At 54.6% G+C, this 12,174-nt stretch overlaps 4 protein-coding genes across 4 annotated transcripts; 1 reads left to right on the top strand and 3 right to left on the bottom strand.

Moving 5' to 3' along the window:
* Positions 1–44: 44 nt before the first annotated feature.
* TRAVEDRAFT_52892 (uncharacterized protein) lies at positions 45–3,553 on the bottom strand (the record flags this gene model as incomplete). Its single annotated transcript, XM_008045399.1, has 11 exons — positions 45–152; positions 210–441; positions 506–702; positions 756–881; positions 938–1,079; positions 1,130–1,427; positions 1,483–1,966; positions 2,024–2,123; positions 2,173–2,345; positions 2,395–2,545; positions 2,598–3,553. 11 exons carry the CDS (start codon positions 3,551–3,553, stop codon positions 45–47), a joined length of 2,967 nt encoding a protein of 988 aa, XP_008043590.1.
* A 313-nt stretch (positions 3,554–3,866) lies between these two features.
* On the bottom strand, positions 3,867–5,623 carry TRAVEDRAFT_60994 (uncharacterized protein). Its single transcript, XM_008045751.1, has 5 exons — positions 4,690–5,623; positions 4,351–4,642; positions 4,259–4,293; positions 4,183–4,199; positions 3,867–4,127 (listed from the first exon to the last, which is right to left on the bottom strand). The coding sequence occupies exons 1-5, from the start codon at positions 5,575–5,577 to the stop codon at positions 3,950–3,952; spliced, it is 1,410 nt and encodes a 469-aa protein (XP_008043942.1). The 5' UTR covers positions 5,578–5,623; the 3' UTR covers positions 3,867–3,949.
* A 248-nt stretch (positions 5,624–5,871) lies between these two features.
* Positions 5,872–6,393, top strand: TRAVEDRAFT_133686 (thioesterase; the record flags this gene model as incomplete). The annotated part of the gene is made up of 2 exons (XM_008045750.1): positions 5,872–5,951; positions 6,009–6,393. 2 exons carry the CDS (start codon positions 5,872–5,874, stop codon positions 6,391–6,393), a joined length of 465 nt encoding a protein of 154 aa, XP_008043941.1.
* A 992-nt stretch (positions 6,394–7,385) lies between these two features.
* On the bottom strand, positions 7,386–9,356 carry TRAVEDRAFT_52890 (uncharacterized protein; the record flags this gene model as incomplete). Its single annotated transcript, XM_008045398.1, has 9 exons — positions 7,386–7,437; positions 7,494–7,631; positions 7,680–7,828; positions 7,880–8,014; positions 8,078–8,222; positions 8,270–8,459; positions 8,530–8,652; positions 8,713–8,915; positions 8,968–9,356. The coding sequence occupies 9 exons, from the start codon at positions 9,354–9,356 to the stop codon at positions 7,386–7,388; spliced, it is 1,524 nt and encodes a 507-aa protein (XP_008043589.1).
* Positions 9,357–12,174: the final 2,818 nt, after the last annotated feature.

Raw genomic sequence — 12,174 nt, 5'->3', positions numbered from 1 at the left:
GGTCGCCCAGGGCGGGCAGAGGTAGACGGGCCGGGAGACCGGGGCTAGCAGACGACGCAGTCCTCCTTGAAGCTCAGGTTGTACATCGTCTTGTCCACCGTCTTTTCGATCTTCTTCCAGTCTGACCGCCGCTGGATGAACTCGTAGATATCCTGTTCAACTGCTGTTAGTATCATGCGCGAATTCGAGGAATGAACGCCGATGCGCACCTCTGGCCGATACGCGCCCCCGTATCGCGTCACGTCGCGCACGATTTGCGCGAGATCCTTCGCGTCTTCCACCACGTAGACGTGCCCGAGCATCTTCAAGTAGGCGAACTCGGCCGTAATACTCGCGACGCGGAGGGACGCGATGAATGCATGGTACGCGTTCAGGTCCGCGATCACTTGGAAGCCACCGTTCAGCGAGATGATCTGCCGCTTCAGGTGTTTCTGTAGGATGCTACGTCATCGGAGTAAGCCAGTGCGCGTGCTTGACACTAATGGGTTGAAAGGGGAAAGCTCACGCGATGAGGCGGATGCCGACCTCCTGGTAGAACACTTCCAGGACCTCCTTGCTCGTACTGCCCTTGAGCAGTTGACAATGCATTTGCAAGCACTTGATCGCTTCGCGACAGCCTTCCGTGGGCCCGAGCTCCATTGGACTGTCTTCGGGCGGGTAGTACTCCCGCGGTTTTGTCAGCTTCAGGATAATGTGCTCGACCTACGTGCGCAAATGTGAGCGTGGAGTACGGTAGCGACGCGGGAGAGACGAACCTGATTCATCAGCGCGTCCGTGGCTGCGTTCAGACCACCCGCAACAGAGTCGTCCAGGACGTCTTCGAATCGCTTCTTCTCGCGTACGACCGTGTTCAGGAAGTCGTGACGGTCTATGTGAGGCGCCTTTGAGCAGGCAAGTCAGCAAACATGAGCGGGAAGGAAGGACGAACACCACGTACCAGCTCCTTGTCGAAGTAGACATGAATCATAGATTGCATCGTGTCTCCGATATGCACTAGCTCGAAGAATTGCAGAAGCGGCGCGACACTCTTCGTCTCCTCGTGCTCGTCAGGCTTGTACGACTTCATCTGTTGGATAGCTCTATAAAATTACAGTCAGCACTGCAGCAGAATGACGGGGATGCCGCTTACGTGTCGAAACCGGGTTTGATATGACGCTCGCCCAACGCCTGGAGCAGGAGACAAAATATTTCCTCAATGGTGTCGCGCACGCGGTGGCCGTACGCGCCTGGGTACCCCGAGAACGTCTCGGCGCGCTTCATGGATTCGCGGTCGGCGTGAATGAGCTCTAATGCGATATCGAGGGACAGCAATAGGTCGAGGTTGTCGAGCGCAGGCGGATTCCGGGCTGGGGTTGATAATCGAGTAGAGTCGACGGACGTCGCAGCGGTACTCAGGGAGTCAGCGGTAGTCGATACAGTTAACGAAGCTGGATGCATTTCGGTCAGCACGACCCCGGCGTACAAGAGGGCGTGAACACTTACATCGTGCAGTCGCGGTACTCGCTCGCTTCTCGTCCAACACCTCCCCCGAGCCCTTCTCATCCTCCTCGTCCTCCTCGTCCGCCCCGATATCGAATAACGTCCGGTCTCCACCCTTCTCGAAGTCGCGCACATACCCGTCCTTGTCCTTCCCGCCCGCGCCCCACGACGACATGCGCGCGAAGCTGGGAAACGAGCTCGTCGACGCGGTCCTGGAGCCGTTGGCCGCGTTACTCGCGCTGCTGTTCGTCGCGCCCCAGCGCTGCGGGTTGAGCATGGCGATGCCCTGTACGGCGGCGCTGCTCGTCGTAGTGATGGCTGCGCCGACGGCGCCGACGGTGCGCGGGACGATGGTAACGGGGAGGAGAAGGACGTCGGTGAACGAGGCGAGGACGGTGCGTTTGACTTGTGCGGGGTTGTGGGACCCGAGGAAACGCGCGGTTTCGGTATTCGGGGAGGCGTTCGCGACGGCGCGATGTTCTGAGAGCTAGGAAAGTGTACTGAGTTAGCAACACGGAGTTCAGGAATTGAGTGGGAGACGCACTGTTTTCTCCCATGCGCGGCATGTCATTTCGAAACTTTGCTTGACAAACTCGACTTCCTCGTCGAGGTACTCGTCCATGTTCGGTTCGAACATTCGATAACTGAAGGCAATCAGCGCGCAGTAGCACATAATCAAATACGAGCACTTACACCACGTCTTCGGCCTTCGTCTTCGGGAATTGAGGATCTTTCGCGGTCGCGACCTTCATGATCACTTCCACCATCCGCCACGCCTCCTTGAAGCTCGCGGCGGTTGCTTTGAGGAAGATCTCATTCGAGATCTCGCGCGCCCGCGTAAGCAGCGACGTGACGTACTCTCCTACCTGGGCGGCTTTAGCGCATGCTGGGTAAGGGGAGCTGCTGGACACTCACGACTTCGTTCGCGAGGCGATCCGAGAACGCGACGAGCACATTCGCGTCTGGAGGAAAGACGCGCACCGCGCGCGAGCCATGTTCTTCGAGCGCGCGCAGGAGCTCGACCATGAACTCGTCCATTGCGTTGAAATCCAGCTCGGACTCAGCACTATTCAAGCCAAGTTAGGCGGACGCGCGCAATAAAACGGGAAGATACTCACGTAAAGTTGTCAAGTGGCTTCCATTTACTTTGTTCATAGAATATCTCCAACTTTTCTGCCCACACCTTGCCAAGCTCCCACTCCGCACCCGCGCCGTCCCATACCTCCCAGCTCGCCTCCGCGGCTTCGCGCATCCCGGCCTCGTCGCCCTTGCCATCCGCGACGTCGAACGCGGTAAGCAGGCCGTCTTCAAAGCGGTCGATCGCGGCGCGGAGGGCGGATCCCAGCGTTTCCCAATTGCGCAATGGTTTCACGGAGGGGGAGAGGAAGCGCGAGAGTAGGCGCAGTGTGTGCGCTTGGCTGCGCAGTGGAGGCGTCGGTGACGGGAACAGGCTGGAGAGCACGGCGTGCGGCGGGGCAGCGAGCGCGGGGAGGAGCGGTTTGAGGAGGTTGTGTGCGCGAATATACTGAGCGCGGAAGGTCTTACTCGCTGGTCCAAGGGTGAACGCGGGCGTGCGCGGCGTGGGCGAGCTGAACCCGCCGCCCCCGCCGACAAAGTCGCCCATCTCGTCCGCCTGCGCCTCGACGGACGCGAAGTCCCCAAAGTCATCGTCAAGACTTTCCGTCGCGAGCGTGGGCGGGGCGTGTCCGCGGTCGAGCCCGTTCTGCACCTTCACCTTCTCATCGAGGACGTCGAGGACGTCGCCGAGGCGGGCCTTCTCGAGCCCAAAGGCCTTCCAGCGGGCCTCCCAGACGCGCTCGTCGCGGGCGAGCTGGCCGAGGGCGCGGGAGCAGCGGGCATAGGCGGGTATGTCGGGTACGGCGAGCACGGAGAGGACGAGGATGTGCACGTCGACGGGGAGGCGGCCGATGACTTGGAAGGGTGCGGGCGCGTGTACTCGCGTGGGCGGGTGTGCTGCACTCGCTCTATGGAGTGAGAAGCGTTTGGAGGGTGCAGAGGCGGGTGCGGGGGTGTTGTACAGCCGCGTGGGCTCTAGTGTAACGAACTTGTCCATCCCTGCACGTATCTAGCGGACAAGCCAGTCCAGAGAGCTCAGGTAGAGTGTGTAATGGTAAGCAGCGAGATAGACAGCATGGACGGAGTGAGCGAGAACAGAGCGTAAGGGGATGGTGGTCGTGGAGGTTCGTGTACAAGTCGTGTAGTAGCCGGCATCCGAGCGCGACTGCGGCCGAAGAGGATCATCTCCAATCCAGGCGTCTCGTATTCCGAGATTCACGCCGTCTATTTACGCTCGAATTGTCGCGGTCTTGTGTGGTCTATCTTTGAACACTGGTACGATACATGCAGTATCGCGAATACCGGCGGGTCGGGTAGACAGCAATCACATCAAACGGCGACGACAGTATGATACACGACATTTGCGCACGAGCACAAGAAACAGCCCACCACCCTACCCATCCTTTTCCTCGTCGTTCCCAGCATCGACTTTCGGTGGTCCACCGACGACGGCGCCACCTTCCCTCACAAGGCTCTCCCTCGCGCCTTTCAGGGTCTCCTCCCGCTCCGAGAGTACCTTCTTGTGCTCGGTAATGCTCGTATGCAAGGTCGCATAGAGCGAGAGCTTCGACCTGTGAGTGGTGTGTTCCGTCACCGAATCCAAATTGCGGACCGAGCCGCACGCACGTCATATGGTCCTTCACCTGCAGGTAAGCGCGTACGGTCAGCATGGGCACGCTCCGAATATGCGGCCCGAACGTACATAGTCCAACATCTTGCCAAACCTTCCACCGAGCTCTACCATGGGAGAGCAACGTCCGTATGATGTTTTGAGAGGATGGCGCGAGCACATACCGTCGGCACCTTTCGACCACTCCTCAACCGAGCAGTCCGCCCACTTCCTCCGCGCTTGCTCGTACGCGTCCGCGTGCCCCTCGACGAAGGTCTCGAGATCTTGGCCGAGGAGGCGGTACAGCGCCTGCCGACCATCGGACTGGTCGATCATGCTCTTCGGGGGCTCGGGTTGGAAGTGCGCTGGCGGTGCGAGAAGGGGCACGCCGTGCGCGGGCGTGACTGCGCGGTCGAAGTCGCCACCCGGGTAGCGAGCGGGGGTGCCCCGGCCGTTGTACGTACCGGAGGGGTCGTTCTGCGCGCATATAGTCGCAAGAAAAGGCAGAGCGGAGGGCTACGCACCTGGGGAGCGGTCTTGTACCGCTTTGCGCCCGTCCCATACTCGTATTCATCTTCGTCCTCGTCGGTGCGATCGGGGCGTTTGGCAGACCGCCTGAGCCCTTGCTGGTAGTGGCCGTCGTCGCCGTCAGAGAAACCGGAGTCGTCTGCATAGCCCGCGTATTCGGAATAGCCGTTGACAGAAGGTACCTTGCGAGAGCTGGTGTGCTCTTCTTCCTCGGCGACTTCATGTATGCTGGCGAGAGACGGCTGAGAAGCGGTGCGAGAGCGGAGACTGTGGTAGGAAGCGTCAAGACCGTGCGAGAAGCGAAATTGATCGGGAGGGGGGCCAGACATCGGCTTGCCCTGCATCTCGAGATGGGTGTCGAAGGCCGGAGGTTTGGCGGAAGTGGCTGTATGCGCCTTGTTGGCGCTGAACTCGTCGTTCTGACCAGACGTCTGGGCGGGAGCAGCTGGAGCTTTGAAGGTGTTCATTGCGGGAGGACCTGAAGACTGGAAAAAGGGTGAAGGGGGCCGAGGATTGCCAAGACGAGCCTGTTGAGCGGGAGCAAAAGCTTTTAAGCCCGGTGCAGAGTTGTCGACAGACTGGCGAGATTTCCCAGAGCTAGTAGTGTCGCTCTTTTTCTTGCCGAGGCCAGAGACGTTGAGAGGCCTGAAGTTAGCAGCGAAAACCTGAGCAGAGGAGAGATCCGAGTTGCCAGAGGACGCTAAAGGGTTTTCAGAGTGGTTTCTAGCGTCGCCAGGGGGGCCAGTGGGAGGGTCCAGGAGACCATTGGGACGGAAATGCTCATGTCCACCGGCCGGAGGAGACTTTACCGGTACAGCAGCGGCTTTGGGCTCTGCAGTGCGAGAGGCCGGGCGTTGAGGAACAAAAGGGGCCCTGGCGCTCATCGTACGCTAAGTCGCCGACGAGGGAAAGGAGAACGGGATGAACGACGAAGAGGACGTCGTGGTCGAGGAAAGAGAGACGCGTCAATCAAGCGCTCGTCGAAGCGCGATTCACATGCAGACATGACCCGGGCCGGACGGCACCGATCACGATGTGGGGTAAATAGCGTGGGGCGAACTCGAACGCATCCTCTCTCTCCCCCCTCATCATCTACCGCGCCATTGGCTACCGAGGTGAGTATTGTCAGCTCGTACAGCGCTGCACTGGGATAACAATTGCGACGACCCAGCGGAGGCATGTCAGACTCAGATCCGAAGGCGTTGCGAGGACGAGAGCGCAAGCTCTATCCGTTTTTCCTTTCCTACCGCACGCGCTGGTGAGCACCGTTCCTTGCGACCCCGCCTCGCATTCCGAGCCGAGCTACGTCCCCTAGGATCGATAACGACCAGTACTCTCATGTCAACAACTCCATCTACTATCACCTTTTCGACTCCGTCGTCAACACCTACCTCATCCAACACGCACATCTTGACCCCTCGCGCTCCCGCCTCATCGGCCTCGTCGTATCCTCCTACTGCCACTTCTTCTCCCCGGTCTCATTCCCAGTCATACTTGACCTCGGTCTACGTGTGATAAAGCTTGGCTCTAGCTCTGTCACATATGAGGTCGCTGTTTTTGAAGAGGGAAGCCATGTGCCGAGTGCTATTGGCGGCTATACCCATGTTTTTGTGGATCGGCACACGAGGAAGAGCAGCCCGGTGGATTCAGATACAAAACTAGGCTTGGAAAAGTTGCTTCTGCTCAATTCTAAATTGTAATTTTGGTACCACCATTGATGAGTGCGAGTCGATTAGGTGAAGTGCAGCTTTTAAGGGCGACATATGTAAAATCAGTTCTCATATATCCTATATATTGTACCTTTTCCACTGTGAAAGTGCCTACTCCCTAAAGTGACAAGATCAAAGTTGCTACACTGCTCGACTCCAGGGTAGTCTCTGCAAATCTTCTTGGCACAGAGATTGCAAAATAATATGGTACCAATACTGAGGGTGGGAGGTGTGGCATCAGCAAAATTGCACGAGCCCTGCATAGGCATGCAGGCGCTGGCAGGGTCTGCATACCCCAATCCACATTTTGGCCGGTTGCAACCATCAGCAAAAGTCGCAGCGCGCCTGTATACCCATGCCGCGGGATGCAGACCTTGCAACCGCATGCATACCTTGCACACGGTGGCGGGGTCTGCATCAGGCGAGCAATGGTGCACTTAAAGTTTGCATACCTCACATCCCCATGCAGACTCCACCACCGGTTCCGAAGACAACCAGGGCCGGCGTAGTATGCATGCGCTGGTAGGGTGTGCATGCCGTTGTATGGACCTGCAGATGGATGGAGTATATAGCACTTTTTAATATTATATATCACTCCATCTACTAGCTACTGTACGTGGGATGCAGCTTGTGATCACGTTGACCTTTATTGCTAGTTATACGAAATGAACAAATACATGATGATACACGAACCGTCCCGAAGCGGTCTATGAGTCCACTACCGGAAGCACGAGAGGGCGAAGAAGTCGACAGAATGAATGCAAGAGCAGTGAGCGAGGCTGGGAGACATCTGGCGACAAGAGGCAAACAGCAGCATGTTGGGCATAGAGGAGCACAGTTTCGGCGAGAGCAATGAGGCCGGGAGAGCGTGCAGACGAGCTAGTGAGAGCAGATGACAATCGCGCCACAGCGAGCATGGAAGCGGAGAACGGTCGCGCCGTGGCGAGGGTGGAAGCAGAGGCGCGGGTGCAGATGTGGGACTGTTAGCCAGAGGAGGGACCGGGGCTTGATGAGCCTTGCGGGTGCGAAGGGCCTCTATCAAGCCTCGCGCATCAGTATGGCGCAACACCAATAGCCTTCAGATCACGTACCGTCTGTGCGCACGTGACGTCGCCTGCCAACAGGCCTTTCTCTCGGATTTCTGACAGTGCTTGAGCCGGTCCGCTGCAGTCTCTTCCTGAGGCTCCTCACCACGGATAGGCACAGCCGGTGCGACACCATAAACCTGCCTAAAAGAAAGGTCAGCCAGAACATTCAATGATCTATGGTGTACATACATGTCCCACCACGCTAGCGTCTCCTTGCACCACAGGGACTCCGCGTCACGGAAGAGGCTCAAGATCCGCATGTAGAGCTCGAGATAGCTGAACTTCCTGACATCGTCGAGCACATTGAACAATGTTTGGCTAGTCAGGCTGAAATGGGCCTGCATATGACGATATTAGCATACCATCTAGACAACGAGCGCACAACTCACAAGGATGATAACATATGCGATACTGCGCAGGTTCACAAAGCCAACATTGTACACACGCGAGATTGGCTGTTTGCCAGCACAGGGCCCAGCTGCAACTCCTGGTAGGAATGTGTTCGAACGGCCGGTCCACACGCACTTTTAACACTGCGCACGGACATTAGCATGATTCACATCGAGATTGCTCCGTGTGCGGCTTACCGCAACGAGTAGCAGGCTCCTCAGAAGGCCGATGTGCTCGTCACCTTTGCCGGATGAAGTTGCTGCGAGCTTCTGGTCGTAGAGCAGAGCACAGTATGCTCCTGGCGTGATCTTGATTGTGCCAGCTTTGACGCGCTTGCGGAACCTAGGTGGTCATTAATAAAGTGCGTGCATTTATCCACATGTACGTACACTTCCGGATCAGCATTGTACGTGTCGAGGAGCTCTTGTGGGCACAACAGACGTGCGGTGTAGTCATTTTCCCACCCGTGCCTGTGCTTCACAAGGTTAGAAGGTGCTTCAGAATACGAAGGATCGAGGCGCAATCCTTCCTTGCAATAGAGGAGGAGGATGTCCTTGCGGAGCGAGTTCGTGTCGTCCCCTTGGGATGTGCGTGCGAAATGATTAACCGGTAATATATGTCAGCGTGGTCCTTAAGCACCAAATAATACTCACAAAGTTTGTATAGGTCACGAGCTGGTCTGCATCGAGCAGGGGTAAGTCCGTCTTGAGGTTTGGCATAACATCGGGAATGGCATGGTATTGAAAGATGTATTCGCGCTTTTCCTGCCGCTCTGTCTCCCTGGGATGATGGACGTCAGGTGTAATCTAGTACAAATAAACCTGATGCGCACCTATAGCCTTCCGCTTGTCTGCCGCACCCTCAGAGTCGGATCCTAAATCAGAGTCGGACTCGTCGTCCGAGTCCGAGAGTTCAGTGCTGGTGTTGGCGTAGTGCTGGCCAAAGACGAGTGCATCGTGCACATTGACGAACAGATGCACCATGCAGGAGGCCAGACGGGCTCCAAATTGGTAGCTCTTGATCTCGTCGCTGACGCTGTAGGACCAAACAAAGTTAGTAGTGTGACTATATGCGTGCATATACTCACATATCGGCATGGGTGTCATGGTACATGTAGCTGAGAATATTGTTGAGTTTCTTCTCGCGCTTGCGAGTGTGCATGTCGGCTTCCGGGTCCGGGCTTCTGGCACGCTTCCCCGTCAGGACAGTAGCATTAGGCTCCTGTCCAGATGTATGCGGCGGTGCTTCGAGGCGTTCTTCGGATACCCGTACCTGGTCGTTGGCAAGCAGGTTGTCTGACGGTGGTGGCGGGATGTTGGCAGCAACAACAGGGATGGGTGGCAGCGATGCGGATGGGGCGGGTGGTATAGGAATTGTACGTGGAGGTGCCTGGGGCTGGAGAGCTTCTTTCTGTTTGTTCTTTTCCTTACGCTTGTCCTTCTTGCTGGCTTTGTCCTTCTCTGACGATCTACCCATAGTGAGTGCGAGGAAAAGCGAGAGCAGGAGGTGGGAGGAAGGCAAGACGCATCACATCGTGTCAGACCCTGACTTGGAGAAGGAAAACTTGCGCATCAGCCACCCATCACGTGAGTGCACCGATCCCAGCCCCAACTGTACAGTAGCACCTTGACACTTTGGACAGCTCCAGATCCATCGTCTGGCAGCTTCCACCTGACCGCCATGAAGCTCGTCTGCTTGGCCTGCATGGATGAGTTCGACGGGAGCCGTGCACTTGCCACTCACAAAGCTAAACATTGCAAAGTCCTCAAGACCAACCTCGGCACCATGCTTGCAAAACGGAAGGCAGAAGAGGACATTGCCCAGGTGGCAAAACGTGCGCGCAAGCGTGAAAGGCAGGAGGCAGAGCAAAATGCCCTCGCGCTCGCCAATGATATGGCAAGTATTTATAATATACTGCGCTCACAGTTATACTCACACCTTTGTTCCCAGTTTGTTGAACCGGAGGCAGTAGAGCCTGCAGTTCCTGTGGCGCCTGACCCGGTGACAGTCAGCTGTGCAGGAAGACTGTGCAAGGTCCCCGCAAAGTTCCGGAACCTCCTTCCCACAAGCTACACTGGTCTGCCAGCACGTGTCCTCGCTCATCACCCTCCCCCTGCTCCTCGCCTCCCTACGCCAGCTCCTGCAGCCCCTGCCTCCCCACTACCTGCCGCAAAACCTCCACCCTTGCCCCACAAACACTCTGCCAGCTCGTGTGCACACTTACCCAACGAGCCGCCTGTCTTCTGAACAAAGCCGAATGCATTCGGTCTGTACTGTGTATACACCTATATGCCTCAACGCACACCGCACAACACAACCTGGGAGGCTGTTTTACGATTGATGAGGAACAAAGAAATCGTTTCTTATGTAGGGACTTTCCTGCCAACTCGCGACACATAAAATGAGCCCCGTGGGAAAATATTTTAAAACTCCGCTAATCAGCCATTAGTTTGGAAATAGGCGCCACATACATCCTCCACTTACAAAATTAGGGTTAGGGTCCTCCTCCATTAGGAATTTTAGGGTTAGACACTAGATTGCCATATCTCTGTCAGTTTTTAATATATATACATGATTGTTTCCATGGGAGGCCCAGTACATGGACATAAATGTCATGTGGACACATTATAAACACTTGGGCATATTCTTGGCTATAAACAATGCAGGAGCAGCATTAGCCTACAAAGTGGTATACAATGTACCAAATCGGATTTCTTGCAGTGATCTGATTATTAATAAATGTTGATCTATATATCATTAGACTCTGCTGGCCAAGCTCTACACAATGGAATGGTTTCCTAAGCCTCATATGCAGGATATAGTGCAGAAATGGCCAAACAATGCGATTTAAAGAAGGGTTCACAGGGCCTGATCCTGTCGGTCAAATAGGCGCCGAAAGCGTGATTTGGTGAAGTCCGATGGGCGCTAGTAGATCACGCTGGCCCAGCGCGATCTACTAGCGCCCGTGGTACTTAGAAAGATTTTTGAAAGCAGGTGCTTTTTGGCAGTATTTTGCTCGCTGTTTCACCAGTCCTCATCCATATAGCACATATTATATATCATTATAAAGCCCTTCACAGGCTCTACAACATGGTGCTGTCATGGTCTTGATTTACCCCAGATTGGGGATAGAAAAAGGAAATACTTCAATTGCAGTCTTTTAATCCAACACAGAGCAGACAACCTGGGGTTTTGATCACTCTAGTAACTGCCAATGATGCAAGAAATAGAATAATATATATGATGGCACTACAATATGTCCTATGTGTACACATCAGACCCACCAAATCCTTCATTAGTGTTCTAGACCCCTCACTGCTATGAGCACATTTGCTAGTAATGTAAACTATATAGATATATCCTTATACTATAATCTATATGATGTTAAGAGTCTCTGTAGATGCTTTCTGTAGCCTGCATTTGAGTGCACATAGGGCGGCAAGCATGTAGTGCCACCTAGGGTTACATAGACACCTATTGGGGAGCATTAGAGCCTCATTAGCAGATGGTCAGAGTGGCTGTGTGTTTAATCATGTGCACTTGCCTCTTTCTAGTGATATATTTGAGGTATACCATCTATTGTACAGTGGACTTTTGAGTATAGCATCCTCATTGAATAGAGAGCAATATTCTGAACCCAGTGGTATATAATACTTGATCATTTGATGAATATGCTAGGCCACCAGCGCACATTGCCAATTGTGGCACTAATAGGAATTTATCCAGTCCATATCTTATTACACTGCAACCATATCCTTGATTTTCTTGCACAGATGGATTCTCCTCATCAACAGCTTCCTGGTGATATGTAATATGTCCCATTTGGACAAGCAGAAGCCAAGATATTGACCCTTCTCTGTTTGGAGCCAAACAAGACCAAAGCCAATGGCACGCCCGCGGATTAGCGTCGTCGTGCCACTAGCTTTGGCTTTGTTTGTTTTCAGCCACAGCTCGACATAATGTGCTCATTAATAGACAAGTGTATGGTGTAACATACCACTATTATATATCACCAGAAAGCTGTTGATGAGGAGAATGCAATGGGGATGTTTGTATAGCATTATGAGCACATATGGGAGTGCTACAAGCCAACCAACCCACCATAAGTGACTCTGGGTCACAATCTGTCACTAATGGGGATCAATGTGGGTCTAGGTCAGTGTTTTCCCAGGCATAATGTCAAGTATTATATACTGTCAGGTTCGGAAAATTGAGCTCTACACAATGGGGTTGTTTGTAGGTCAATAGAAGGCCAATTGAAGGCATAAATTGGAGTAAAAGGATGTTCAGGTCC

This window comes from Trametes versicolor (genome assembly GCF_000271585.1).
Source record: "Trametes versicolor FP-101664 SS1 unplaced genomic scaffold TRAVEscaffold_12, whole genome shotgun sequence".
Classification (NCBI taxonomy): Eukaryota; Fungi; Basidiomycota; class Agaricomycetes; order Polyporales; family Polyporaceae; genus Trametes; species Trametes versicolor.
Note: the sequence above shows the minus strand (reverse complement) of the source record. Positions and strands in the feature narration are given on the sequence as shown.

Coding starts and splice junctions, on each gene's coding strand:
- TRAVEDRAFT_60994 (XM_008045751.1), bottom strand. CDS start 5,577: ATGAGCGCCAGGGCCCCTTTTGTTCCTCAACGCCCGGCCTCTCGCACT. Junction 4,643..4,689: donor GGTACAAGACCGCTCCCCAG/GTGCGTAGCCCT, acceptor ATATGCGCGCAG/AACGACCCCTCCGGTACGTA. Junction 4,294..4,350: donor GTGGTCGAAAGGTGCCGACG/GTATGTGCTCGC, acceptor CTCCCATGGTAG/AGCTCGGTGGAAGGTTTGGC.